The sequence below is a fragment of the Galeopterus variegatus genome, unplaced genomic scaffold (assembly GCF_000696425.1).
Source record: "Galeopterus variegatus unplaced genomic scaffold, G_variegatus-3.0.2 Scaffold564, whole genome shotgun sequence".
NCBI lineage: Eukaryota > Metazoa > Chordata > Mammalia > Dermoptera > Cynocephalidae > Galeopterus > Galeopterus variegatus.
In genome coordinates this window covers 367479-395120 of record NW_007726675.1, presented here as the reverse complement: position 1 = coordinate 395120, position 27642 = coordinate 367479, and the positions used below count along the sequence as shown (strand labels likewise).

The window sequence follows — 27642 nt, the reverse complement described above, 5'->3', positions numbered from 1 at the left end:
CTTTTTTCGTGTCCGGCAACGGATCGCAACCCTCAGTGTCGCGCCCGTACCGGACCGGGACCGGCAACGGGATCGCAGCCCTCGGTGTTGCTCCCACACCTCGCTCAGCCAGTGAGCGGGAACCGGTCTGTATGTGGGATCCGAACCCTTGGCGGGAGTGCCTGCCGCGCTTCCCAAGCGGCGCACTGTAGCAGTGTGCCACCGGGCCGGCCCCGAGTTTTAGTTCTGCAAGATGAAAAAGCTCTGTGGATGGATGGTGGGGATGGCTGCATAACATGAATGTATATAATGCCACTGAACATGAATAAATTTCGTGCGATGTATGTTTACTACAATAAAAAACAAAAAACCGTATGTGTCATTGGGAAGTAGGAGGTGAGTGACGGGGACAGCAGCCCTCTCCAGCTGCAGGAAACAGGGAGGAGTCAGGTGCTGGCCCCTTCTCTGTTTGCTGGGCTCCCGCGGTGGCTGCCGGACAGCTTTCTACAGACAAGGGAACAATCACCCGGGGACAGCCTGACTGTGGGAAGTGGGAAGGGGGGACAGTCTTTTTTCCGCTGGACAGCTGCTTCCTGCTGCTGTGGCAGCACAGGTGGGCATTCCAAATCCACCCGGAGACCACCCAGGCCCGGGGAGAAGGTGTGGGAGCCCTCAGCACACCTGACGCTTTCCTGCCTGTCCTGGGCAGCGGAGCCCTGTCCCATGAAACAGAGGCTCCTATGAAGACAGGCCAATCAGTGGCCCAGAGAGACACCAGCCGGCGCTCCCGGAACCCACTAGCTCCTCTTGCTGGGTGTAAGGCTCCCTGTCTAGCCAGCCTCCGTGGTGTGGCCACATGACTGAGTTCTGGCAGCCAGCAGGTGAGAACAACACTGCCCTGTAACCACCTCCTGCTTAGGACCCTCCTCCTCCCCGCTTTAGGGATTGGTGACCATGTGCCCAGAAGCTTCCGCCAGCCCGGGTGCCCAGTGACAATGTGCAGCAGAACCTCATTCTCACCAAATGTCCACACTGGGGGCCCAACCTTTATTCTGGTGAGGAGCTCACCTTTGAGAGACCTCACGGCTATGGTCTGGCTGACTAGCGTGGTGGCCCTGGAAGGCTTCTGGGCTCCCTTCTTCCAACAACGAGGCTGGGTGAGTCTGGGGGTAGCTAAAGCACCTGCCTTCAAACCTCCAGGCCCCCTTTGTGTTCTGGAGGCTTAGAGGCACAGACGCTAAGTACCTAGCAGCTTATAACTCAGATTTCATTCTCTTTCCCTTTCAGAACCAGAGAGAGTGAGCGCTCTCTGCAGTAGCTGAGAGGAGAGGTGACCAGGTGACAGGATTATGAAAGCCAGACCCAAGCTCCTAAAGCTTCACAGCCGCAGATGCAGGGCAGAGGATATGAGACCCTCAAGCCGAGAGGTTGGCTCCGTTCTTGTTGGCTAGATGAGGGCTCCTTCCTTCTCCTTCTGCCTGGGGCTGAGGGAGGAGTGGGCCTGCCTGGCCTGGACCCCACGAGGTGGGCGGAGGCCGTGGCAGGAGACAGCTGCAGGAGGCTGCGCCCTGAAGGACCAGTGTGAACGACCACTCGCTCCTGCTGCAGTCTGCAGGGGAGCATCGCGAGTCAAACTAGAGAGGCTCAGCCACACAGGAACGCAGAACACAGCAGGGCCATGGAGCCAGACAGACGTCCCAGAGCAAGACCTAGAAATGGGTGCAGATCCAGGAGTCGCAGGTGGCAGGGGGCCTGAGCTCCGGGGGTCTGGCAGTGCCATGGTCAGTACCAGAAACAGCAGTGAGACCCACAATCCCTAGGCTCAGTGGGCCACAGAATGGGTCCCACCCACAAGGCTCCACTGGGAGACCCCCAACGGGGAGAGGCCAAGAGTCCCAGGCAGGACCTCCCTAGGTCCACTGCCCCCCATTAAAGCCCCCACAGGTGGCAATTCAGGGGGGCAGGGGCCAAGCTCACATGAGCTCCCACCCACACGGGTTCTCCGGCAGCTCCTCTATGCCGAACTCCGTCCTCTGCACTCCTCACAGCTCGTGGAACCCTCACCACAAGCCAGCAAGGAGGCCCTTCTACCTCCCTCTGTGCAGATGAGAAGGCTGAGCACAGAGCACGCGAATGGAGCTGGGACTTGGAGCCGCCTGCACCCTGCTCTCCTCTGCTCCACGACTCAAGGCCACTGGACACATGACAGGGTCAGCGAGTCATGGCTCAGGGTCAAATTCGGCCCACTAGCTAAGAATGGGCTTTACATTTTTATACGGTTGAAGAAAATAAAAAGATTAGCATTTTGTGTCATGGAATTTACAGGAAGTTCAAAGCTTAGTGTCCACAAGAAGACTCGCTCACTTGTGCACTGTCCACAGCTCGCTGGAGCTGCAACCGCAGGGCTGGGCAGTGGCCGCTGGCCCCCACAGCCCTCAGAGCCTCAGATGCTTGCTACCTGTCCGTTACAAAAATGGCTCGTGGACCTGATGCAGGAGGAGGTGTTTGGTCCACGTGGAGAGGGCCCTACTGGAGTGACACGCCACTTCTCTTATGGATTTCCTATGCGGACAAGCCAGTGCACCAACCACACACCCCACAGATGCCTCTGCAGCCTCCCCAAGCCCAGGGTTCATTGGGCAGTGCCCCCTCACCATGGTGCCGTGAGTCTGCACCAGCGACTCAGTGCAGTTCTGGCAACTTTGAAGGAAAAGTTCCACCTCCCCAAGTCTGCCTTCCACCTTCTCAAACTTTAGATCCCCAGCTCATGAAACAAGTTAGTGTACAAGATGGAAGGTCAGCTCCTCTGGGCCAAGGAGACAAAGGGACTGCCTAGGCCTGGCACCTGACCCCAGCTCAGTGACTCTCAGATCACCGAGACACAGGGCACCAGGCAAGGCAGATAGCCAGCCACTGCCCGGGTCACTTTACCTTCTTTGAAGACAGCAGCAAGGTCTGGACCGGCTGAAAGTCCTGGAAAAGCTGGGTCTCCTCGATGACGTGCACCTCGCTCTCAAGGCTGACAGCCTTGTGCAGGGCCCCCCGGTCTGCAGGGCAGAGCTACAGTCAGTGACGCGACCCCAGGAGGAGGAACCAAGGACCTGACCACAGTGCCAATGTGCACCCTTCCTCACTCGCAAGCCATTCCCACAAGACACTCAGGAAAAGATGACGATTCTGCTTTAGAAATGAATAAGAATAAGCCTTTGATAGAGTAAACAACTGAAAATTTAAGTGTTATGGGTTATTCTGATTTTCTCATGAAAAATAAACTAATGTTCCATGGTTAACTCCGGCAAGCCTTCATCGACAAAGTCGATGTGAACACATTTGAAACTGGATCCCGCATGACGTGGCTCTTGGACTCCACACCAGCCCCTGGGGGTGTCATCCCATGAGGGGACCTAGGCAGGCAGGTGAGTCAGGGCTTGAGGTCAGCCGGAAGCTCCAAGACAGGCCACTGGGCCCTGTCAGCACCTGCAGCTCCTGGCCACCGTCCCTTTCAGAAATGCTGTTTCAGAGTCTACGCATTAGGGAAGGTGCACCTCCCACAGCAGATCAGGACAGGTCTCAAACCTGGCTCCTGCGACAGGGCAGCAGGGACCAGCTCCCACCAGCAGTGAGGAGATGCTGGGCTGATGCTTCCTGGAGGCTGCTCTCATCCGCCACCTGCACAGGTGTCACCAGGCTCCCTGGCAGTGAAGGCTCCTTTGTACCAGCCCAGATCAGGGCCAGGACATGCATTTTTAACAAGTACCCCAGGTGACCTTATGGTCACAGAAATCTAGAAGCCACGTGCTGTGGTGACTTCTCAGTAATCCTTTAACAATGTAACAAACCACTTGGGCCACCTTAAGGGAGATGCCAGATCTATGTACAAAAGACTAATTGGACTTCCTAATTTTCTGACCAAAGGACACATGTGATGCTACTCTGGGGCCCTCAGAACCCACCTGTACCAACAAACATGACGTCATAGGCGGTGCCATCTAGGGCATGGGTCCTGTCCACCACAATCTGGGTGTAGTTCACATCTTTTTTGATTAACCTGGGTCTGTTGTCCATTGGGGTCACCGAGTCATCCATCAAAGGGTGGTCTTTGACAAACTGCAGTGTTTTGTCTGGTAAATTCAAAGAGCTGGTGTAGTTGGCTGCCCGGGCTTCACTGTCGATGCACTATGGGGGCAATATCACCTGCTGTTAACACACATGTACATGCACAACCCAACATGGTGCTTCGCACAAGCATGAGAACTGATGCTGGCTGCACAATCTGGGACTGCACAGTGAATTTCTTGGAAGAAGGGGACAGTGAACAACCCAGGTGGCCTTTCCCCAGCAATGAGAGGACACAGATATAAAGCATACCCACGGATATGACTGAGCTTCATGATACACAGTGGAAGAATATTTATCTACTTATAAATGAGAAATACTTATTAAGCTTTTGAAATTGAAAAATAAAACACTTATTTGGTAGCTTTTCCACGAGAAGAGAAGAATGACAAACGTTGCTAAAAACAGTCCAACTCTAAATGGCATCCAAGATAAAGAGCACAAAGGATTTTTTTCTGTCCTAGCTCCCCAATGTGGCTTAAACAAAATTTGTGACCAGAGCTAAACACATTTTACTTAACAGTAAGCACAGAAGAAATGATGATGGGATCTGAGACAGATGCCCCATGGAGGGGAGCCCATCTGGGGGGAGCCCCGAGGACCAAGGCAATGTCCAGACCTCTCCCCAGGGGGGCCCCGCACACTGCCTGACAATCATTCACTACGTGGGGGCAGTGAGTGGGTGTGGCCGAAGCAGCCTAGAAATGTGCACTTATTTCCACATAAAACTCACTATTTTTAGGAGGGAAAAATGTGACTCTATTGATCAGGGCACAGTATAGCTCACGAAAGTGTGGAGGCCTTTGCAAAGAAATCATGTGCGTCTCTGCAGGAAACTGAAAACAAAATATATCTAATTGTATGATGCAATGTTAGTTTCTCGAAACAGCACATGCCAGGGGCACAGCATCCTGTCTGGGCAGTGTGTGGCAACGGCTGTTACACAACAGACAAAAGAGAAGATCAATGCCCCTCCTAGGCCCACGGACACCCAGCTCACTGTGGGGATGCCCGGCACCTACCCAGTGCAGAGAGACTCGGCTACCTGCACAGAGGCGCTGGCACCTGCCTGGCTTGCACTCTCTGGGTGTGAATGGGAAGAACACCTGCCGCCCAGAGCCCCCAGCCCCTGCTCACCGCTCCAGGCCGCGGCTTGGGTACCGGGCCATTGTAGCGAACCCACTTGGTATGGGACTGTTCCACCGTGGCACTCTGCATGTACTTCCCGCGGGAGAAGACCTCCTCCGCCGTGGACAGGTTGTAGGTGCACACCGCCGACAGCCCCACGTTGTTCCTGGGGAGGAAGGGAGGCCCCATGAGCACCGAAAGGGCAGCGAGCCCGAGCAGAGAGATGGGAGCTCACCCCACCGAGGGCACTTACAGCTGCGGGGTGAAGAGCGCATAGAACACCGGCTCCTTCAGGCCTGGGGACCTGAGCACAAAGACGTCCTGCAGCACATTGAAGACCAGGCTGCTGTCTGGCCGGGAGCAGATCAGTCTGGCCTTCAGGAAGGAGGTCCACTTCTTCTGTAAGGTCCTCAGGCCGCCCTGGTCCCCCTGAAACCCCAATGACAAGGTGTGGCAGGAGGACAGCAGTACCCCCCTACCTCCACGTGGGCAGACGCCTGCACGAGCCAAGGCCACGCTGCAAAGGAGAGCAGGCCGCAGCCGACGCCGTGGCCTGCAGCACTACCACTGTGCCAGCTTGGATCACGCAACTTTCCCGTATGAAAACACAAAACAGAACGGACCAAAAACCTCTCGCTGAAAACTCAATGGATCACAGCTAAAGCCACCACGTCTGAGTCAGCGCCAGCACTCGGTCTCACAGCAGATGTGGGCCCTGTCTGCAGTCACTTTCACCTGCTGTGGCCTCTGGCTACGGTTCATTTTCTTGACCTGACTCATGAGCTGTCAGAGGATGAGCCAGGGGCCAGGCAGGTGGCAGACAGCCTCCTCCCACCCAGCAGCACATCCCAGACAGACGTGTGGCCATTCCCTTGAGAGATCAGGTCCTTCACCTCCTTTCTACCCACTGAACGATCTGCTAAAGTGCTTTGGACCTACTAGGCTCTCCATAAACATTTTTTAGTGGACCAATGACCAAGAGACAACCACAAAACACATACGACTTCATGTAGTCTGGAGAGAAATACTCAAACTATAAAATCTAAATGCAAAAGAATATAAAACCCAGAAGTCCTTATTTATACTGGATACAATGAAACCATACCCCTCTTCATCGTTACCATGTATCAATCACGAAAAGCTAAGTTCTCTTTTTCATAAAAGGGCTTCATTTTCTCCCTTGGTGTCTTACCAAAGAATAGCCTCCAGCATGTCTATGGTCACTAGCCTCATTTGGCTCCCAGTCAACAGCTGAAGGGTCTGTGCATGGGGAAGGTGTGGGCAGTGGGGCTAACTCAAGCTGGCTACAGTCCAGTGGTGAAGACATTTGTGGGAACAGAAAATGAATGGATGACAGAAGCCCACCCAAGATTTGGAGAGACCCTGTGGCTTGCATCTGGGGGAGGGGGACAGCCGTGCTGTGCATTGTTGGACCATGCTTACTTACACTCCTGCAGACCCACCCCTGTGCCAGGTAACAAGGTCAAGGTCACGGCAGGTCTGACCCTGGCTTCCTGACAGCCACACAGCTGCAGGAGGGGAGGGGAGTGCTCAGTTCCCCAGCCAGTGCTACCCTGAGGGCGCCCCACAGGAGGGGGGTCTCTCTCCCATGGGAGACCCTAGCCCCTCTGCACCCACCCCACCCTGCCACCCACCAGCCTGCCTGGATGCTGGAACTTTTGCCACAATGGTCTCCTGGTCTGCAAGATGGGGAGTGTGGCAGCCACAGGTGGAGACAGCTGGGGAATTTGGTCAGCAAACCCTGGCTAGGGAAGGTCTGTGCAGGTGACAGAGCACTAGACAGACATGCGGGCACAGAGAGCACCCTCCTTCTCCCTTACTCAGTGAGTTGTTACGGGAGGGACGTCAAAAGCATCCACTGTGTGTGCAGCAGGCACGAAATCCTTGCTGTCATGATGACAGAGTGCTCTGATGGGGAGCACTACACAGGAGGGGCCGTGTAACACCGTAAGCTGCACGGTTTCCACAAGGGATGCACGGCCAGCAGCTCCAAGCCGAGCAGCTGGCCAGTGACAGTGGCTGCTGCATCTCATGCAGTTTCTGGTGGATTCTCCAGGCCTGTCAACCTGCTTCCCAGAAACTGCTACCGGAGCCACCTCAAGGTTTCCTAAAATCAGCCCCCAAAGCAGTTTTCCTGTTGTGCTAAGCACTCTGTCTACAGTGTGTTATTTAAAACCACCCTCCCTTCTCCAGCTTTACTTCAAGCACTGTGCTTTGACAGATGTCTGAGGGCCAGTTCTCTCTTCTTACTCTCTTGCCCTCAGTAACTGTTTCATCCTAGGTTGATGAAGCGAGCTAAACGTGAAGTTCCAATCCCCACACAATCTGGTGAATACACTCAACAAAAACTCGCTTTTCACAACCTGGGGGAGGTTTGAGGAAAGTATGTCAAAAAACTAAATTTTGCAAGAACAGCAAGTCACACATAATGGGCCAAGGCTCCCTTGGTCTCCAAGGAGACCACCAGAGATCCCGAGAGGGGACAGCCTGACACCTGACAGCCCCTTCAACAGTGGCGTCTGCAGCACAACACGGAGGAAAAGAGAGGTGGGAAGTGCCCGTACCCGGGAGGTGACCAACCTCCCAGACATGCTATCGCTGGCCTCGGGCAGGAGGCGAGGGAGGCTGGGATGGAAGCGCGCTCACCTTGCACACCCTCGCCACCCGTGGGATCATCAGCTTGAACACGAACTCGTACTCCACGGACACCTCCGTGAAGAAGAAGTAGACTCTGTCGTCCTCGCCACTGCTGCCATCTGGGCTTTTTCGGATCACATCAGCAAAGACGAAGCTAGGCTCTGCAGAGAGACAACACCAGATTATCCCTGACCACAGAGCTGCATCCACTCGCTACCCGTGGTGTCACCAGGCTGGCCCACGCCGCCTTGTGGGGGGCTTCCCTGAAAAGACATCTGGAGTGTGCAGTACCATGCCCCAAACAAAGTCCAGGGTCTAGGAACGATGACAGCACTGAACCTGGATGGTGCCTGTCCTGCCCTCCTGTCACAGAGGGTGCCCCTCATGGGGGTCTGTAGTGCACCCCACCTGGGGTCCACCTTGAGTTCTCCTACTGGAACTTGAGGCTGGCAGGCATTCTAGGGACCACAGGGAACCAGACTGTACCAGCCTCGAAGACCTACTGTGAGATGTGCATTTGCTGGTTTAAACAGCATGGACCTCAAATAAACTAACTCCAACCAGTGACTCAGGCACTCTGAGGCTCAGAGGCCATCCTGCATCTTGGGCTGCAGGATCCGCCCCCGGATCAAGAGACTTCAAAACCCAGTCCCTGCCCGTGGCTGGTCACCACCCATGAGAAAAGCCCCCAGGCCAGCGCTCTGCACGCTGAGGTCAGACACGTACTCTGGCAGTATCCAGTCTTCCAGATCCCATGCAACCAGGCAGATGCCAATGCCAGCATCGGCTCCACACTTCAACATCACGCCAGAAATGACACCACAGCCCCATCGGTTTAGTCTGAGTTCGCCATTTACCATCAGATTCTCACTTTCATAAAAGTTCTCCAATCCATTTTTAAGGTCAGGGGAGGGTAAAAGCAGCCTTAAAACAGTGCTCTGTTAGTGGAGGAAAAACCAAACGAGATGCCCAGACTCTGGCCGTGGGTCCTGAGCAGTTCCAGAAGCGTGCCCAGCACTCAGGGGCTGACGAGAGCTCAGGGGCATTCACAGCTCTGGGACAGCAAAAGCAAAAGGAAACGGGTGGGCGCTCACGAGGAGAAACGCCTGTGCCGAGCGGCCGCTCCCTACCGTTCAGCCAAGGGATCGCGTACTCCGTTCTCAGAGGACTGTGCGAGGAATTGCGGGAGATGATAGGTTCGCTTCCCAAAAAGTTATACGACGTGCCAGAATAAAGCTCTCCGTCTGCAGCGGCCCAGGAGGAAGAAGGGAAAGAGAAGCACCTCTCAGGCTGTGGCACCAACACTGAGGATGGACACTTGACGTGTTTTTCTTTATATCCTAGTTAAGCCTCCCTGGGAAGGGAAAGAACGCCTCCCCAACTTCTGGGATGCACGCTTCTGCTTCCTCCATCTCCTGTTTCTTTTCTTTGACATGACTAATCTTATGCTCCACATCCAGCTGCATTTTATGAGTTAAGGAGCAATAACTAAACACGAGCCATTCCTGTACCCAGTAAAATGTTAACAAATATGCTCATGGGTGCACCCGAGGCTCGTGGAGGCACAAGACCCTCCACAGGCAGCCTGTGGCCCGACACAAACCTCCCTCCAGAACAGAAGCATCCTCTCAAGATGCCCAAGTCATCCGAATGACATGCACCCATGACGGACCTAAGGCAATCGTTTGCCATGGTGCTGGTTAGCCTTTTGACATGAATTCAGAAGCTCTTATTAAAGGGTCTATGCAGTCACATAAAACCTTTTGTCAGGACAGGTAGTATTTGAACAAAGCCAAGGAAGACAGTACAGTCATTCCTCTGTATGCACAGGAGACTGGTTCCAGGACCCTCTTGGATACCAAAGTCCAGGGATGTTCAAGTCACTGATATAAAATGGCACAGTATTTGCACATAACCTACGCACATCCTCCCGTCTACTTCAAATCATTTCTAGATTACTTATAACACCTAACACAATGCAAATGCGATGTAAATAGTGATTATACTGTATGATCTTTTAATTTGTATTATTTTTTATTGTTGTACTGTTATTTATTTATTTATTTGGAATATTTTCAATCTGCAGCCGCGGAACCCATGAACATGGAGGGCAGCCTGTAACTGGGAGCGACAGAGGACACGTATCCTACTTTGGTCCTCCATGTGCCACCATAGCCCTCGGGACTCACCAACCATGACGGACGTGTAGCTGTGTGCTGGGTCAAAGGGACACCTTCCTTTGCCATCTTCATTTTTCCCCAGAAATTTAAAGGTGGTTAAGTTCTACAGTTGAATAAAAAGAAAGTGCATTATAAAATTTCTGAATTTCTGTAGAAATAACATGTCTCTGCTCCATTTAATTTTACAGATGCCCCATTCTTGGTAGCTGAAGAGGACAGAGTACGCAGGTGGGGCCATATGGGCCCCACCCTCAGGAGCTGTGCCATGTGTCCTCAGTTCAGGTGTGGACACCAGCACCTTGGTGCCCTGGTTTTGACACTTGGCAAACTCCTCACGATCTGGGGGCTTACATTTACTCATCTGTAGAACAGAGGCGGCAATGCTGGTGGCTCTAGAGCTATAAAGTGGCCAAAGAGTACCAAGCACAGGATGTGCTCTGTGAGTGAGGGGACTCCCACGTGCACAACACCAGCATCCAGAGCACTGCAGAACCACACTGTCCAGTCAGCAGGTAACAGAAAAACAAAATCAAAAGCCATAGACAAGGGCCGGCCCGGTGGTGCACTGCTACAGTGCGCCGCTTGGGAGTGTGGCGGCGCTCCCGCCGAGGGTTCGGATCCCACATACAGCGGTTCCCGCTCACTGGCTGAGCGAGGTGCGGGCACAACACCAAGGGTTGCGATCCCGTTGCCGGACACGAAAAAAGACAAAAAGGAAAAAAAAAAAAAAAAGCCATAGAGAAGCAGAACCCCTGCCTCCCTCTACCCACCAAAACATATTCCAGATGGATCGGTGATCGTAATATTAAAAATGGAACTAAAAAAAAGAGTGGGTGAGTATTTCAATCTCGGGATAATCTCTCTTCACCCAATAAGAAAGCCCAAACCTGTATAAGGAAAAAATGAATAGATACAACTACATACGGAACTGGAAAGCTCTCACACAGGGAAAACACGAGACAAAGTCAAATGACAAGTGACAAACGGGGAAATACATGCAAAATGACAGATGGGAGCATGTCTAGGTCAGGCAATATGAACTGGGTGACAATACACTCCCCTTGGTATGATCCATGTATCACATCTCGAAAGGACTTTTGGGGCTTGGGGGAAATCTAAACAGGGTCTGGAGATGAGTTGATATTGGGGAATTTTTATAGATTTTCTTAGATGTAATGACAAAATTGGAGTTAGTAAGAAAATGTCATTATTCTTAGGCGATGCCTGTAAAGGCATTTGGGCACCATGAGTCACAGTTCAGCAAGCACAGACACACATACACACGTGTGCACAGACACGTATGCAGACACACGCACACACAGACACACGAGTGTGTGCACACACATTCCCAATTGTGTAATCTAGGTGGTCAGTATACACGAGTGATCAACTTTTTTGTAGGTTTGAAATTTTTTATTAAAAGTATTAGGAAAAATTGTAGGCCTAGGTTTAAATCACACACAGGCTGAGTATCCCTTATCTGAAATATTTGGGACCGGAAGTGTTTCCAGATTTTAGACTTTTTCAGATTTTGGAACATTTGCATTACATGAGTACACCAGCTGAGCCTCCCTAACTCAAGCATCCAAAATCCAACATGTTCCAATGAGCATTTCCTTTGAGCATTATGTCGGCACTCAAAAGTTTCAGATTTCAGATTTTCAGACTCGGGATGCTCAACCTGTATACAATCCCCTCACTTCAACAACTGAGATATCTATGGAATGTAAGTTTAAATGACAGTACTTTAAGTTTCTGATTAACCAGAGTTTAGCCAGAAAATCTTTTGTTGTGCAAAATGTTTCTAGTACAGCTGCACTTTTTTTTTTTTTTTTTTTTTTTTTTGCACTTAAGTCTTTGAAGACTGAGCATCTTAGCATTCCGGAAGCACTTCCTCCCATAACAACTTTTGCTGCTAGCATATGTGGGTACAGACAGCTAGGTGAACCCGTGCTATGGGTCTCACCCCAGGTCTGAGTGCAAGTGCCAGGTTTCCTAAGCAAGTTTCTCATGAGTCCATATTTTGTCTTGTCATTTATCTCTGACTCAAAGCTGGAAAATATTTTTTAAATTCTATTTAGGGTTCTAGCAAACTAAGCTTTTCACTATAGCATATTTTGCCTTTGTCAGGTACTCACTAAATTTGTGATGCTCATTAGAAAATGTGCTTCATTTCCAATCCTCACATGTACTTATTTAAAATGCTCCTTCTCCCTCTCTTTGGGATTATTATCAAATTGCTCATCAGATTATCTAAATAAAGAGGCTCTCTCCTTGCATATGCCATAGTCTAATCTTCTCTATCTGGCTATACAGAGTAAGGAAGGCACCCCTCCCAGGACCCTCACAGAGCGGGAGGCACTGGATGGCAGTCTGGGCAGAACAGCTCTGCCTCAACGAACCAACCAAGCCAAACGCACCGACCAAGCACACGTGCAATCCAGGACCAGTGTCTTGACTTTCCTACTTGACCTGGATCCCCATAGCTGCCAGGCCTTCCTCATGAAACATGTAACATGAAAAGCAGGAGGAGGCAATATGCTGGGATAACAGCATGTGGGGGCTTACATCTGTTAGCAGTTCACTTTCTAAGATATTCCCCCACTGCAGGTCCTGCACCGATGCCAAGGGCTACCCATATTCTGTGCCCTGCCCTGAGCCACACCCTCTGCCACAAACCCTGATGCTTAGAGAAGCCAAGTGGCCACATGCTCCTGATCACGGCTGCCCCCAATCCTCACATGTTGGCCCTGAGAAGACCCTATTATTCTGCAGGGTGGAAATTGCTCTATGCCTGCTTTGAGCCCTCTCTGCTTTAACCATGGGCCATGCTGGCATGAGTATGTCTGATGCAAGGGACGTGCCCACTGGTCTCACCAGGTGGTCACAGGCTGGCTGGAATGCGTTGGTCCCACACACGTAAAGGGCAGTGGCACTGAGCGGCTGAAGCACTCGGATGTAGTTGAGGCATTCTGTCTGCAAGGAAGAGATACACAATCAACATCCATCCAGCCCGAAATGCTCAAACTGTCAACACCGCTCATTCTGGGGCACAGACCTGGGTTCACCGACATCAGCTCAGTCCATGGCCCTCTTCACATGCTGGCCTGCCCTGTTCACCTACAGTGGGAGGTTCCCTGAGACCTTATTCTGCCCCTGGGCAAACCTAAACCCTCAGATGGCCTGAGCATTTCATCTCTGCAGCATCCACAGGCCATACAGGTGCCAAGTAGGATTCCATTTCAGTCTCTAATTGATACTCAGCAAAGATCTGGTGACCAGGAAGAGCAATGAGAGCTGACCTCAAATCTTCCTGGGGACGCCCACTACACAAAGAAATATATTTTACTATCGCTAAACACACAAACCACTGGTTTTGTTGCCAGGCCTGCTGAAGCTCACACTGCAGAGAATTCCCTCTGCCCTCCAAGAGACCCCACCCTCCAGCCCCTGGATGCACAGAACAGGAAATAGTGTTTTGGGGGTTGCAGCCCCACGCCCAAGGGCAGAGACTGGACTGAGAGGGGCCTGAAGCCCTCTTGTTATCAGAAAGGCCCCAGCAGGAAAACAAGCATGCCATTTGAGAACTCATTATTTTAGGCTGAAACTATCTCAGCTCAGGAAAGTTTTTTTTTTTTTTGCTATGACTGTTTTTAAACTGGGTAGAAGGAATTGATAGTTCACTCCTCCCTGCCCCCAAAAACCGGGAGGGACCCCTTCCTACTGCTTGGCTTCCACACAGGACAGCGCAAAGTGCTTGGTCTAATTCAGCTCCAAGACGACTCCCTGTGATTACGTGGCAAGGCTTGCTTTTCCCTCATTTCCTAAAGTCATTCTGCATTTAGAAACAATCACTTCAGTGAAAGAGTTTAGCACTTTCCTAAGAAAGTTTAGCAAAACATTCCTTGGGTTTTATTTTCAATTTTTAATTGTTTTGAAATTAGCCACCAATTGCTGAAATTTGCTATAACTCAGCTGTCTTGACCACTATCAAGGAAGTATGGGCTCTTGTAGCCCAAGAATCCAGTTGCCTGCCCAGCACCAGGCAGAGACAGGATGGCTCAGAGTGACAAGGGTAACCCAGAGCTCCCTGAATGGGCACCATGCTGAGGTGCCCAAGGCATGGATGTTTGCCAAAAATCCTAGCAACCCCCCAAGCCTCAGGTTGTCGGGTGTAGGAGCGGCACAACAAACCCTGAATTTCACACCACTCACCAGCGGGCATCAGAAATCACTTTCTGTAGTCAAAGTCCAGGACATTTGAATAAATTTAATTCACACAAACTTTAAAATATTTCTCTCAAATGCTTACCACGTTTGGCACTTGCTCTGAGAAACCCTATTAGAACTAGAAGGGTGAAGTGACAATGTCACATGAACTACATGAAGAGTTCATGACAATGTCACAGGAACTACCATGACCTACATGGAGTGTCTGGCCAACATTCAGGAGATCAAAACAACTGACAAATGGTGGTGTGGGTTTTTCGTAGCTTGCAAAAGAAATTACCTGTTTTGATTTCCCCTTTTCTGCACATTTTGCTTTTTTGTCTTCTGAGACCTTCCAATAGACCTGTTGGGAGGCGTGAGAGTCCATTTCAGTGCACACTCACCTTTATCAAGAGTATGAAAAATGCACAGCTTAAAAAGCACATGACTGAGGTTAGAGCCTAGAAGTTTCTCCTGAGATGATAAAATCTTAGATTGCAAAGGAGGTTTGAGAGGCAGGCCTGAGACCCAGGAGCAACCTGGGGCCTTGAGACTTCTCAGTGTGATCCGTATCTGGAAACCAGCGAGACCTAGAGGGCCAGCTCCCAGATTCCCATTATTCACCACAAAATAACAGCAAAAACAAAACTACTGGAAGTGGAGAGAATTAAATTATGGTTTAGTTTTTTTGACAAATAAGTATTTTCAGACATGAAAGTGTTTTTTTTTTTTTTTCATCCTTTCAAACAACTTTAGAGTCCAGTTTAAAAGTCTTGACATTTACCCTCTCAGTGGAACAGTAGGTAGAATCATGATTCCTTCAACCTGTGTTTTGGCTGCTGGAGAGAGTAACAGCGTAACACCACGCTCTTAGATCAAGCACCACTCTTAGTAAGACCAGTGTTCCCGCTGCATCTCCTTTCAAACCAGGGTGGACACGTGATCAGAAACTGTCAGGGGGCAGCAGCCTCAGCCCCTTGCCCTTTGAACTGCACAGGACGAAAGCAACAGAAGACAAAGGGTGGGAACAGAGACTTCCGTGTTCCTGCCTCACTTTCCCCAGAATGCCCCATCTCCCTGTGTGATATTCTGTAACTGACATGAAAATAATAACATTTTTCTCCACCCAGAGTCTCACAGCAGGTGGCAGGGTTCAGAGGTCAGGAAGCACACAGAGCTGCCTGGCACGTGGGTGGTGAGGAAGGAATTCCATGCAAGTGTTGTTCTAACTTAACACAGGGTTCCTCAGAGTGCCCAAGCCCTGGGCACAGGGACGATGGAGTGTCAGAGTGTATTGTCACAGGAATGGAAGTCCTAACCAGCACACAGGAAAGTGGAAAGGGCTTCCATTTAAAAGAGCAACTTCTGGGCTGAGCCCGTGGCGCACTCGGGAGAGTGCAGCGTTGGGAGCACAGCAGCGCTCCCGCCGCGGGTTCGGATCCTATATAGGGATGGCCGGTGCACTCACTGGCTGAGCACGGTGCGGCCGGTCTCAAAAAGGACAAATAAATAAATAAAAGAGCAACTTCCTTCAGAAATTAAAATGCAGATGATTTTCATCATCAACTTATGTGAAACCACATAAGGAAAAAGGAATGTAAACTTTAACCGGCCCTTGATCACATTCACGAGGATTTTCACTGAGGCTTGGCTGGGATCCCTTTTTTTTTCTTTTAAGTAGAAGAGGCATCTCAGCCTCTCTCCCATCCCGAGGGACCACATTGATGCCATTAATAGAGGAAGGGCCAGCACATACACACCCTGTCCATGATTGCCCCAACACGATTCTGAAAGGCAGCGTGCCGACCCCTGTGATCAGAAGGGAGCACTGGGCTCAGGGGAAGGGGATTTAACTGACGCAAAGACAGTAAGGCGCTGGGCGGGGGGAGACCACAGCGTCCTTCTGCTCAAAGGGCCTCAGTTTCAAACACGTTACTTTCAAAGGATAATGCTCAGAAGCTCATTTGTGTGTCAAACAGAAATTAAGAAATACACTAAACCCTGGAAATTCAAACAAAACAAGAAGATATCCGGAGCAGAAAAAGTACAACATAAGCCTGCAGCAGCCTGATTCCAGAGAGCAAGGAAACCACCCCAAACCACTAGAACTCAGGAGCCAACCCAGAGGCTGCCACTGGCCAAAGATGGGACAATTTGAGCATTAAAGATTTAATTGCAACAGGTCAAAGCACATCGAATATTTTTAAATACAGGAGTTCACTGTGATGCTAAATATCAAACAATCCTAAAACTCACTTTGCCCTCAGAGGGGAACTAACTCACTATTAATTCATTACTCTGGAAACTGGTAAACAAAGGCAAAGATATCAACATCTTCCTGACTTTCCCGAACCCCTGGGGACCCAAATAGCTGGTAATGGGCATTGCCCCTTTATAGATGATTTCCAGCTGACAAACGAGGGAAGAAAGGTAGAATTGGAACATCACGTTTTGCGAGCCTTGCTGAGACATGGATCTAGACTTTGCTGATCAGAGGACACTGAGGCGGGGGGAGGAACGCCCACCTCACTGGCCCCGATACCCAGACAGCCTGTGCAGTGTGGCTTTCTCAGGAAGTACACCGAGACCACTCCTAGAAATGAGACGGAGTGGTCAGAGCAGACAGCCACATGCATGGGGCGGCCTGGTTTCAATATGATTCAAGCCAACAGTTCAAACTAGCAAAACCAACATCGTTCCTGAGAGTGTCAGTGAAACTGAACACTGAACATCTGATGACATAAATTTTGGGGGTGCGTTTTTTGGTTATCTGGACAAAGGAAGTCCATTCCATTAAGAGATACACAGGTGAAGAATGTGGTATTGAGATGTGCCTCAAATGCCCCAGAGACAGAGGACCTGGCACAGGGCTGAAAGCCTGGCCTTGCCAAAGCCTCGATGGGTACAGGGCTCAAGATACGGCTGTCTCTGTTGGGGATTGTTCCGTAACAAAGAGATCAAAAATAAAGATGGAAAGGGTGTTCTCTGGCAGACAACCTGAGACGTGGCTGCATGGACAGGGGTACAGGAAGGAGGCCCCATAGTGTGGCCAGGAGAGGCCACTCATTGGAGCCAGGTCACACAGCCACAGGGGAGCAGGAGCCCAGGACATACCTCATGCTGCTTCTCGGCGATGTCGAGAGCATTCACAGCAAAGACCGCTTCCCGGGCACCAATGTACAGGGTGTCCTCGTCCTCACTCAGCAGCAAGGCTGAGTAGTTGTAGATGCCTGGCTCATGAAACTGCACTAGACGCACTTCTGCAGGTGGCAAGGGGCAGCGTCACAGGAGGGAAGGAAGAAGAGCATGAAGGAAGCGTTTGCGAGCTTGGGCCAAGCCCGAGTGCTATCTTGGCTACAGGGAGCACGTGTGAGCATGGACATGTCACAAGGGCTGTGCCTCGCTGCAGCAGAGGCCAGCCCCAGTCGATGGCTGAACCAGGCACCCTGGAGCTGAACCCCACACGCGGCCATCAAATGCAAGCACCTGAGACTGTGCACCTGACTCCCCTTCCTGCCCCCTCAAGTCCCGCTGCATGCAGCAGGTCTCCCAGAAGACCACAGGCCAGAGGCCTCCAGCTGCCCAGGAATGCAGGTCCCACCACCCGCCCATCTGACCCCTGCCTACGTCTTCAACTGTCTGCAGATTAGGTTTATAAAAAATAAAACAATGTGGGATGTTCTTATTCAGGACAAAAACATTTTACTTCAAAACCTCTAAAACATTCGATTTCAGGGAATATATCCCTCAGCCCAAGCAATGTTCAGTGAATAGCACCACAAACTCACAAAACAGAAAATCCAGTGACATTTTTTCACTTATTAGGTAACTGCATTAATAGCTATTTAGGAATATGAGTATTTAAGGAGCTGTTTCTTCTTTTCAGCTGTCCTGGCATCATGGCTTTCCCCACATTATCAAGGGTTGAACATAAGAGTTAGGTGTTAGCGTTTTCTGTTCCTGTAATTCTCCAGTGTGGAGGGAAGATGAGCACAGGGGGCAGGTCCTCTCTCAGCACATCAATGGCACTGGGAGACACGAGGTTCTGCACAAGACAGCTCTCAGCACACCTGCAAGCAACACCTTGCTCAGGCCCTAGGATTTAAGCTCTCAATCCAGAGAGCCAGAAAGACAGGAGTCCTGAGAGAAAATACCTCAAACAGAAACTAATGAGCAGCCAATGAACGACAAGCATTAAGCTCAGCTACCCTGTACCCAGCTATGGCTGTTCTCCCCGTATGCCACGGGGCAGATGCCCAGGGTGGCTTGTGCATGGACAGTGTGCCTCAAAAGTTACCGGGTACAGAGAGAAAAGCTTCCTTTCAGGGGTTCCTCCAATTCAGAAACCAAATCAGGGGCCTGAAAAAGCCTTGTCAAATGTTACCAAAGCATCCCCTTAGAAACAGTGCATGGACCTGTCTGCTCACACAGAAGTTCCAGGAGCAGATCCAGCAGATCAAACGCCAGCACTCCCAGGCACCCATCCAGCATCCTGCGCAGCAGGGTCCCCGTCCTGTCCCCACATCCTCAGCACTTAAGCAAGCTTTCACTCACCTTTGTGCTCCCAGGTGATCCGGGGTATGGGTGCAAATGCCACTGCTGTCCCAAACACCACCACAAGGGCCGTGAGCAGCCCCCCAGTGGGGGTGCACATCCTCATCAGGCAGGGGCTGCAGCGGAGGGGTCTTGGCAGCAACCACTCATGGGCAGGAGACCACGGTGGGAGTGTCACCAGATGCCACTCAGAGCCCCACGGTGGGTGCCAGTAGCACAGTCCGGAGCTGGTGGGTGGAGGGTTCCCCAAGAATCCACATTTCCTAGCTTGCCGGGTGAGGAGGGGCCACTCTCATCAAAGGGCAATTGGTGCTTTTTTCCACCTCCAGAGGAAAAGCTGGAAGAAAGTGAAAAGGAAGCATTAGGAGTCAGGATGTGTGAGACATACCCTCAGCTTTGCTCTTGCCACATGCCCAGCCATAGGACCCATCTGCTGAGGAAGATGCAGGGTGGCTGGGGACACCCCTATGCATAAACAGAATAGCAAAGCCAGGGGTGCTGGGAATCAGTGCTTCCCACTCCCCATCCCTGGCCAGCCCTGGAACATAGGACAGATGTACAGACGGGGACCTCACATGGGCTGCAGGGACACGTGGCAGACACCAACAGCCTGGCGGCTGCCCAGCTTCCTTCCTGCATGTCTGCTGTGCCCAGCTGGTAAAGAGATGAAAATGAAGGGAAGGGAACCAGGGTTTCAGTTTCCCTCAGAGACTTTGGCTTCCCAATCCTATAATGCTCAGCGAGAAAAATGGTCAGAGAGCTGCAGAGAGAGCTAAAATGCATGAGTGCACACTGACACATAGAAACACACGTGCATGCATGCGTACACACACACATACAACACATACACACTTGTAAATACACACACATGAGGCCTCACTGCGTGGGAGTGGCTGACCTCTGGCATGGGACAGGGCTGCCCCACATGGGACCCTGCTTGCTCACAGAAATGGTGGTAATTAACTCTGAATTGTCCAAAGAGAAGCAGCACCTCATTAAAAGAACAGGCTTATGCTATCTAGTGAAACTGTGCGGCTGAAGGCAGTGGGTGGAATCCACAGGTCTCCTGCCCCATCTTTCATGTCCCCAGAGTCCTCCAAGGACTCTGAACAGCTGCTGTCCTTGTCTACTTGGGCCAGCTGAGAGCCCAGCAACAGCAGAACTCACCCTCTGCTCTCTGAGCACCCTCCCCAGCCCTCAGTCTTAAACTGGCAAAGCTGAGCAGGGCATACAACCACCATCAACCTGCCCACTCCACAAAGGAGGGACTCACAAGAACTCCAATGCCAGCACTTGCCCACTGGGGAGGCAATAGGGTGGAGGCAGCGACTGGAGGGGGGCAGTTGCTGGGTGCAGCTGTGTGCAATCTGCTGGCTTGCTTTCCCTCTTTCCTGCTACCTTCCTCTTCCCAGCCCCCAGACGAGCATGGCTAGGCATGTGCTGCTTACCTGCCCCCTGTTCAAACAGCCCCCAACCATCCATCCATTCTTCAATCTGATGTGATTATCAGCCCCTCCCTTTTCTCCAGGGACTGGCCAGGGGTCGGCAAACCTTTCATGTAAAGGGCAGGAAAGTCACTATTTCCAACTTTGTGGCCTCATCCCAACTTCTCTGCTGCTGCAACTCAAAAGTACCATGTGCCAGCACAACTCGTTACAGAGATGTGCGCCTGTCTGGTTGCCAAGCCCTGCACTACAGGGTTCACAGACGCCCCAGCAACGAGGGGTAACCCAACTCTAAGTGACACTGAATCAACATGAAGCCCAGAATTGAGACTGGAGAAAGGGAGAGGGGAGCAACCTCATGGAGCAACCGTGAGCTCTTGCCCCTGCTGGGTGAGCTCATGATGCATTCACCATGTGCAGGAGACACACAGCTCCCTTGGCCCTGTGGTCCCAGGAGGAAATGATTCTCCTGCCACTAGTTAGGAAGTGAGGCATGAGGTGGCTACTGGGATCGAGGCAGGTTGGTTCTCTTAAAACGAGGAGACTGCAACCTCCAATACACAGCACACACGCTGGTGACCAGAAGAACAACAGTCAGGGAAGAGAAGCTGCTCTGGGGCTGCCCACTGGGGCGTGGGTCCCCTGTAACATGCAGCATGAAAAGGTCTCAGCCCAGCAGCCCCCACACGCATGGCATCAGTGCCTCTGGGAACTAGGTGACAGCCCTCAACATGGGCCCATTAGCTGGCGGGGAGCTGTCAGGACATGGCTGGCCCTCTCTACAAGCCCATCTCCATGACAGCTCAACATGCCCAACAATCCCAATGATCCCAACCAGCGAAGTTATGGGAGAAATACATGAAACAATGCTTTAATGATATGCTTCTCTTAATTAAAAATCAATTTTGGGGAATGAACAGAGAAAGGATAAGATATGTGACAAAGTCAGCACAGAAAATGATAATGGTAGAATCATGTGGTGGGCATGTGGGTGCTCACTTTAAGTTCAACTTTGCTGCATGTTTCAAAAATTTTATATAGGCACCAGTGATGCTGCCATCCTAGGAAGTAACCCTGCGGCCATCAAGGATTCCACAGGTACCAGGGAGACAGGAGCAGCCTTCGATGCCACTGCCACTGCCACCACTGCCACAAGGGAACCCCACTGCCACTGCAGACACCATAGCTGTGTGGGCCACCACTGTGGACACTATAGCCAACCAGGCAGCTGCTGCAATTGCCGCCACCACTGGCACCACCAGGCAGCCAACATCATCCTGTGAGCAGCCCACTGCCACTGGAGCCACCACTACCATGCAGGCAGCCCACCAAAGCCACTTCCACAACCACTGGCACCACAAGGGTGGCCTGATACCACAGCAGCCACTGCCGCTGTGCAGGGAGACCGCTGACCACTCAACTGTATTGACAATGAGGGTCACCAGTGGAGTCCAGGGAAGGAAAGTAACAGAAGCAGCAACTGCTCTACCAGATGACCAGACATCAATGTAGAGATACTAAAAATATGAAAAAACAAGAAAATGAGTCCACCAAAGGAATACAATAACTCTCAAGAACCAGACCCCATAGAGCAAGAAACTCTTGAAATGACTGAAAAGGAAATCCAGGTAAAAATCTTTTTTTTGTCTTTTTTTGTGTCCGGCAATGGATCGCAATCCTCAGTGTCGTGCCCATACCGGACCAGGACCGGCAACGGGATCGCAAACCTCGGTGCTGCGCCTGCACCTCACTCAGCCAGTGAGTGGGAACTGGTCTGTATGTGGGATCCGAACCCTCGGCGGGAGCGTCGCCGCACTCCCAAGTGGCGCACTATAGCAGTGCGCCACCGGGCCGGCCCCAGGTAAAAATCTTAAGGAACCTCAATGAGATACAAGAAGATGCAGTTAAACAACACACATTATAGTCAAACTGGCAAAACTTGAAGACAGAGAGAATTCTAAAAACAGCAAAAGTGTCAAGTCACCTATAAGGGAGTCCCTATCAGACTAACAGCAGACTTCTCAACAGAAACTCTACAGACTAGAAGAGAATGGGATGATATATTCAAAATACTAAAAAAAAAAAAAAACACTGCCAGCCACAAATACTATAACCAGCAAGGTTATCATTCAGAAATGAAGGAAAAATAGTGTGTTTCCCAGACAAACAAAAACTACAGGAATTCACCACCACATGACTAGCCCAACAAGAAATTCTCAAGGGAGTCCTGCATCTGGAATCCAAAAACACAGTAACCACTACCACAAATACACAAGAAAGAACAAAACCCACTGGTAGAACAAAAATGCAAACAAGAAAAAGAAAGAAAATATATTTTACCACCTCCAAAAAACAACAAACACCAAAGACAAACAATAAAAGGGAAAGAAACAAAAGATATTTAAAACAACCAAATGAAAATCAATAAAATGCCAGAAGTAAGACAATACTTTTCAGTAACAATCCTAAATGTAAATGGATTAAATTCCCCACTCAAAAGACACAGACTGGCTGATTGAATTGAAAAGCTAGATCCAACTACATGTTATCTATAAGAGACTCACCTCGCCTGTAAAGACACACAGACCAAGAGTGAAGGGATGGAAAAAGATGTACTATGAAAATGGAAATAAAAAATGAGCAGGAGTAGTTATTCTTACATCAGATAAAATAGACTTTAAACCAAAAACTATAAAAAGTGACAAACAAGATCACTATATAACGATAAAGGGATCTATCCAGCAAGAAGACATAACAATTATAAATGTATATGCATGCAACATTAGAGCACCCAGATATATAAAGGAAACAATATTAGACCTAAGGAAAGAGATAGACCCAATTATGATCATAGTTGGAGACCTGAACACCCCCCTCTCGACAGTGGACAGATCATCTAGGCAACAAATCAACAAGAGAGACAGGATTTAAACCACACCTTAGACCAATTGGACTTGGCAAGTATCTACAGAACATTTTATCCAACAACCACAGAATACACATTCTTCTCATCAGTGCATGGAACATTCTCCAGGATAGACTACACGTTAGGTCATAAGCCTCAACAAATTTTTAAAAATTGAAATCATTTCAAGTATTTTCTCAGACCACAATGAATTAAAATTTTATATACTCTGAAAACTATACAAAAGTAGAAATTAAACATACTCCTGAACAATATATGGGTCTGAGAAGAAATTAATCAGGAAACCAAAAAATGTCTTGAAACTAATGACAATAAAGACACATCAGGGCCGGCCCGGTGGCGCACTGGATAGTGCGCCGCTTGGGAAGCGCGGTGGCGCTCCCGTCCGAGGGTTCGGATCCCACGTATAGACCGGTTCCCGCTCACTGGTTGAGCGAGGCGCGGGAGCAACACCGAGGCTTGCGATCCCGTTGCCGGTCCCCGGTCCGGTACGGGGGCAACACTGAGGGTTGCGATCCGTTGCCGGACACGGAAAAAAGACAAAAAAAAAAATAAATAAATAAATAAAGACACATCATACCAAAATCTATGGGATGCTGCAAAAGAGTACCAAGAAGGAAGTTTATTGCAATAAATGATACATCAGAAGAATAGAAAGATTTTAAATAAATGTCATACTGCTACACCTCAAAGAACTAGAAAAACAAGAACAATCCAATCCCCAAATTCATAGACAGAAAGAAATAATTAAGATCAGAGCAGAATTAAATGAAATAGAAACACCAAAAAATGATACAAAAGATCAATGAAACAAAAAGTTGTTTTTTTGAGAAGATAAACAAAATAGACCATTAGCTAGGCTAACTAAAAAAAGATGAGAAGACCCAAATAACAAAAATTAGAAATGAAAAATAAGACATTACAACTGATACCACACAAATACAAACAATCATTAGAGACTATTATAAACAACCATACACCAACAAATGTGAAAACTTGGAGGAAATGGACAAATTTCTGGATACATGCCAAGACTGAACCAAGAAGAAACAGAAAACCTGAACAGATCAATAACAAACAATGAGATTAAAGCAATAATCAGCATTCTCCCAACAAATAAAAGCCCAGGACAAGACGGCTTTACTAATGAATTCTACTATATCTTTAAAGAGGACTTAATACCAGTCGTCTTCAAACTATTCCAAAAAACTGAAACAGAGGCCATTCTCCCAAATTCATTCTATGAGGCCAGCATCACTCTGATACCAAAACCAGACAGAGATACAATGAAAAAAAGAAAACTGTATGCCAATATCTTTGATGAACACAGATGCAAAAATCCCCATCAAAATATTAGCAAATGGAATACAGCAACACATCAAAAAATTATATACCACAATCAAATAGGATTCATCCCAGGGATGCAACGATGGTTCAATACACAAGTTAATAAATGTGATATAACACATCAACAAATCAAGGACAAAAACCATATGATTATCTCAATAAGTGCAGAAAAAGCATTTGACAAAATCCAATATTCCTTCACGATAAAGACTCTAAGCAAATTAGGTATAGAAGGAAAGTATTTCAACACGATAAAAGCCATATATGACAAACCCACCACCAATATCATCCTGAACAGGAACAAGACAAGGATGCCCACTCTCCCCACTCCTAGAAGTACTAGCCAGAGCAATCAGGCAAGAGAAAGAAATAAAGGCATACAGATTGGAAAAGATGAAGTCAAACTGTTCCTGTCTACAGATGACATGATCCTATATATAGAAAAGCCTAAACACTATTTTAAAAAACTCTTAGAGTTGATAAATGATTTCAGTAAAGTTGCAGGATACAAAATCAATGTGCAAAAATCAGTAGTGCTTTTATACTCCAACAATGAACCAGCAGAAAAAGAAATCAACAAAGCCAGCCCATTTGCAACAGCAGCCCCCAAAATAAAATCCAGTAATTAATTTAACCAAGGAGGTGAAAGATCTCTACAATGAGAACTACATATCATTGCTGAAAGAAATTGAAGAGGACAAAAAAAGATGGAAAGACATTCCATGCTCTTGGATTAGAAGAACTAACATTGTGAAAATGTCCATACTACCCAAGAGATCTACAGATTCAGCGCAATCCCCATCAAAATACCAATGACATTCTTCACAGAAATAGAAAAAAACAATCCTAACCTTCATATGGAAAAACAAAAGACCCCAAATAACCAAAGCAATCCTGAGCAAGAAAAATAAAGCCAGAGGCATAATATTACCTGACTTCAAATTATACTACAAAGAGGGAGGAGTTGTTGCCGCCGCTTGCAGCCACCGCCACTACTGTGACTTCTCCGAGTGTGTGAGCTTGGAGCCTGCGTGCGTGGAATGATCGCTGCCATGGTCTGCGTAGCTCCGGAGGTGTAACCATAGGACAGATAAACCAGCTATAGGTGTAGTGAACCAGCCAGCCCTGGAAGACTCCTGGAAAGAAACTCAAGACTGTGTCTACAATTCTTGAGAAGCTGGGAAGCTAGACCACACCAATTCTATATCTGAAGCCTGAAGCTTTTAAGATTCTCTCTTTGGGGATCCTTGCCGGGAGTCAAGATGGCAACGGGTCTGGAGCGGGGGCACCAGAAGACAGCGTGAGCCTGAGAGGTGTGCGCTGTGCTGCCAGAGTGCTATTTGCATTTCCAAGAGCAACAAAAAAAGAATAAGTCTTTGACCAACTAATCTACAACTATAAAAAAGCAACTACAGATTCGAGGTTTAGGGCCAACATTAAAGAAGATTCCTGGGAGCGCCCGAGCCGTGCCGCGGGACCGAGTGAGCAGCCCGAGGTGACGGCGGCTAGGACAGGGACGGCGAAGATGCAGAAACGGAGAGGGAGCCGCTCGGCCTGCCCAGTTCTGTGAGTGACCCCCAGCCCGGCCCTGCTTGTGGGGCAGACGCCCGTCCAGCTTCCGCCTGCCCCACTAGGCCAGTCACCGGCCTGGGGCTGCCTCCATTTTCTCAGGTCAGGGAGGAGCCAGCCGGTTCGGCCAGGCCTGCCCTCCTTGCCCAGCTCGGCTCCTCACTGAGCCTTCCCACTTCCTTGCCCCGGTGCGGGGCCTCCCGGGGTCTGTGGGCTGGCCTCACATCCCACTCCCCCCACGGTTCTCTGGCGGGGCTGGTGGCGTGGGGAGCCCCCAGCCAGCATCGGGAGGACAAGGAAGAACAGGCCGGGCCGGTTATCACTCCACCACACCCTGGGCTCCGGCCCCAGTAAACTTCCTGTTACCAGGAGGCAGATAACATCTCTGCGGCCATCAGTTCGGAAAAACGCCTAACCGATTTATGGTTAGGAAAAGTGTGATCGGAGCGCTCCTGAGCTCGCTTGAACCTGCTGAAGAGCTGACTGCGGGCGGGCGCTGAGTCGGTCCACACCACGGGGAATCAAAGAGGAACTGTGTGCTGCAGGCTCCTCCCCCGAGGAGCTCACACTCTGGTGTGGGAGATAAGACAAGTACACAGATAACTGCAATACCAGGAGGAAGGTGATAAGTCCCTAGAAAGCCCTATACAGTGCTACAAAGGCACCCAGAGTGACTGGTCGTCTGAGCCTAGCAGAAACCTGAAAGAATTCCTGGGCAGGGCGGTGCCGAGCAGGGGCTTGGAGGCCCAGCTGATAGACGAGGGTAGCAGAAGACACCTCCCAGCCCAGTCTAGAGCGCACAGAGCAGGGAGGCGTCCGGCTAGGGAGGCGGAGACTCGGCAGAAAACACACACCCTGCGGGCCGCCTCTGTGAGGTCCAACAGCCCCGCCTAGTGCACACAGAACGGGGAGATGTCCGGCTAGGGAGGCGGAGACTCGGCAGAAAACACACACCCTGTAGGGCCACCAATGCGTGATCCAGCAGCCCAGGAGAGGCCAAGCTGACCAGAGACGTGGCTCCCCGTAGAGGCCCAAGACCCGAGGCAACCACACACACAAGACACTAGAGGCCAACTGAGCAGTCACAGAGGTAGCCATACCAAATTGACAAACACAGCCACACCTTAGTTAGCCAATAGGGTCAAACCTGTACACTGTGAAACCCCCTGCCAAAATGAGTAAACATCAAAAAGAAGATACCAGAAATACAAAAAACCAAGAAAGTACACCAACAAAAGTTAATAAATCTCAAACTCTAGATCTTAAAGAACAGGAAGCCCTTGAAATGAATGACAAGGAATTTCAAGTGATAATTCAAAAGAAACTGAATGAGATGAAAGAAAACTCAGCTAGACAGCATGATGAAAGGAGGAAAAGTATACAGGACATGAAAGAGGAAATGTACAAGGAAATCAATGCCCTGAAAAAAATTTAGCAGAACTTGCCGAACTGAAGAAGTTATTCAGCGAAATAAAAAACACAATGGAGAGTTTAACCAGCAGGCTAACGGAAGTTGAAGAGAGAACCTCTG

The 27642-nt window shown here is 49.7% G+C and overlaps 1 protein-coding gene across 1 annotated transcript in view; it reads right to left on the bottom strand.

The window, feature by feature from the left end:
• Window positions 1-27642, bottom strand: part of SEMA4D (sema domain, immunoglobulin domain (Ig), transmembrane domain (TM) and short cytoplasmic domain, (semaphorin) 4D) — a 46959-nt gene that overhangs the window by 5609 nt on the left and 13708 nt on the right. The window contains exons 3-13 of the mRNA XM_008570043.1: window positions 18825-19161; window positions 17385-17530; window positions 14572-14634; window positions 12939-13037; window positions 10071-10164; window positions 9012-9125; window positions 7891-8042; window positions 5477-5652; window positions 5233-5389; window positions 3933-4155; window positions 2911-3026 (exon numbers count right to left, since the gene is read on the bottom strand). Coding sequence (XP_008568265.1) covers window positions 2911-3026; window positions 3933-4155; window positions 5233-5389; window positions 5477-5652; window positions 7891-8042; window positions 9012-9125; window positions 10071-10164; window positions 12939-13037; window positions 14572-14634; window positions 17385-17530; window positions 18825-18930 — 1446 coding nt within the window. The 5' untranslated portion in view covers window positions 18931-19161. The remainder of the gene's footprint in view (window positions 1-2910; window positions 3027-3932; window positions 4156-5232; window positions 5390-5476; window positions 5653-7890; window positions 8043-9011; window positions 9126-10070; window positions 10165-12938; window positions 13038-14571; window positions 14635-17384; window positions 17531-18824; window positions 19162-27642) is intronic.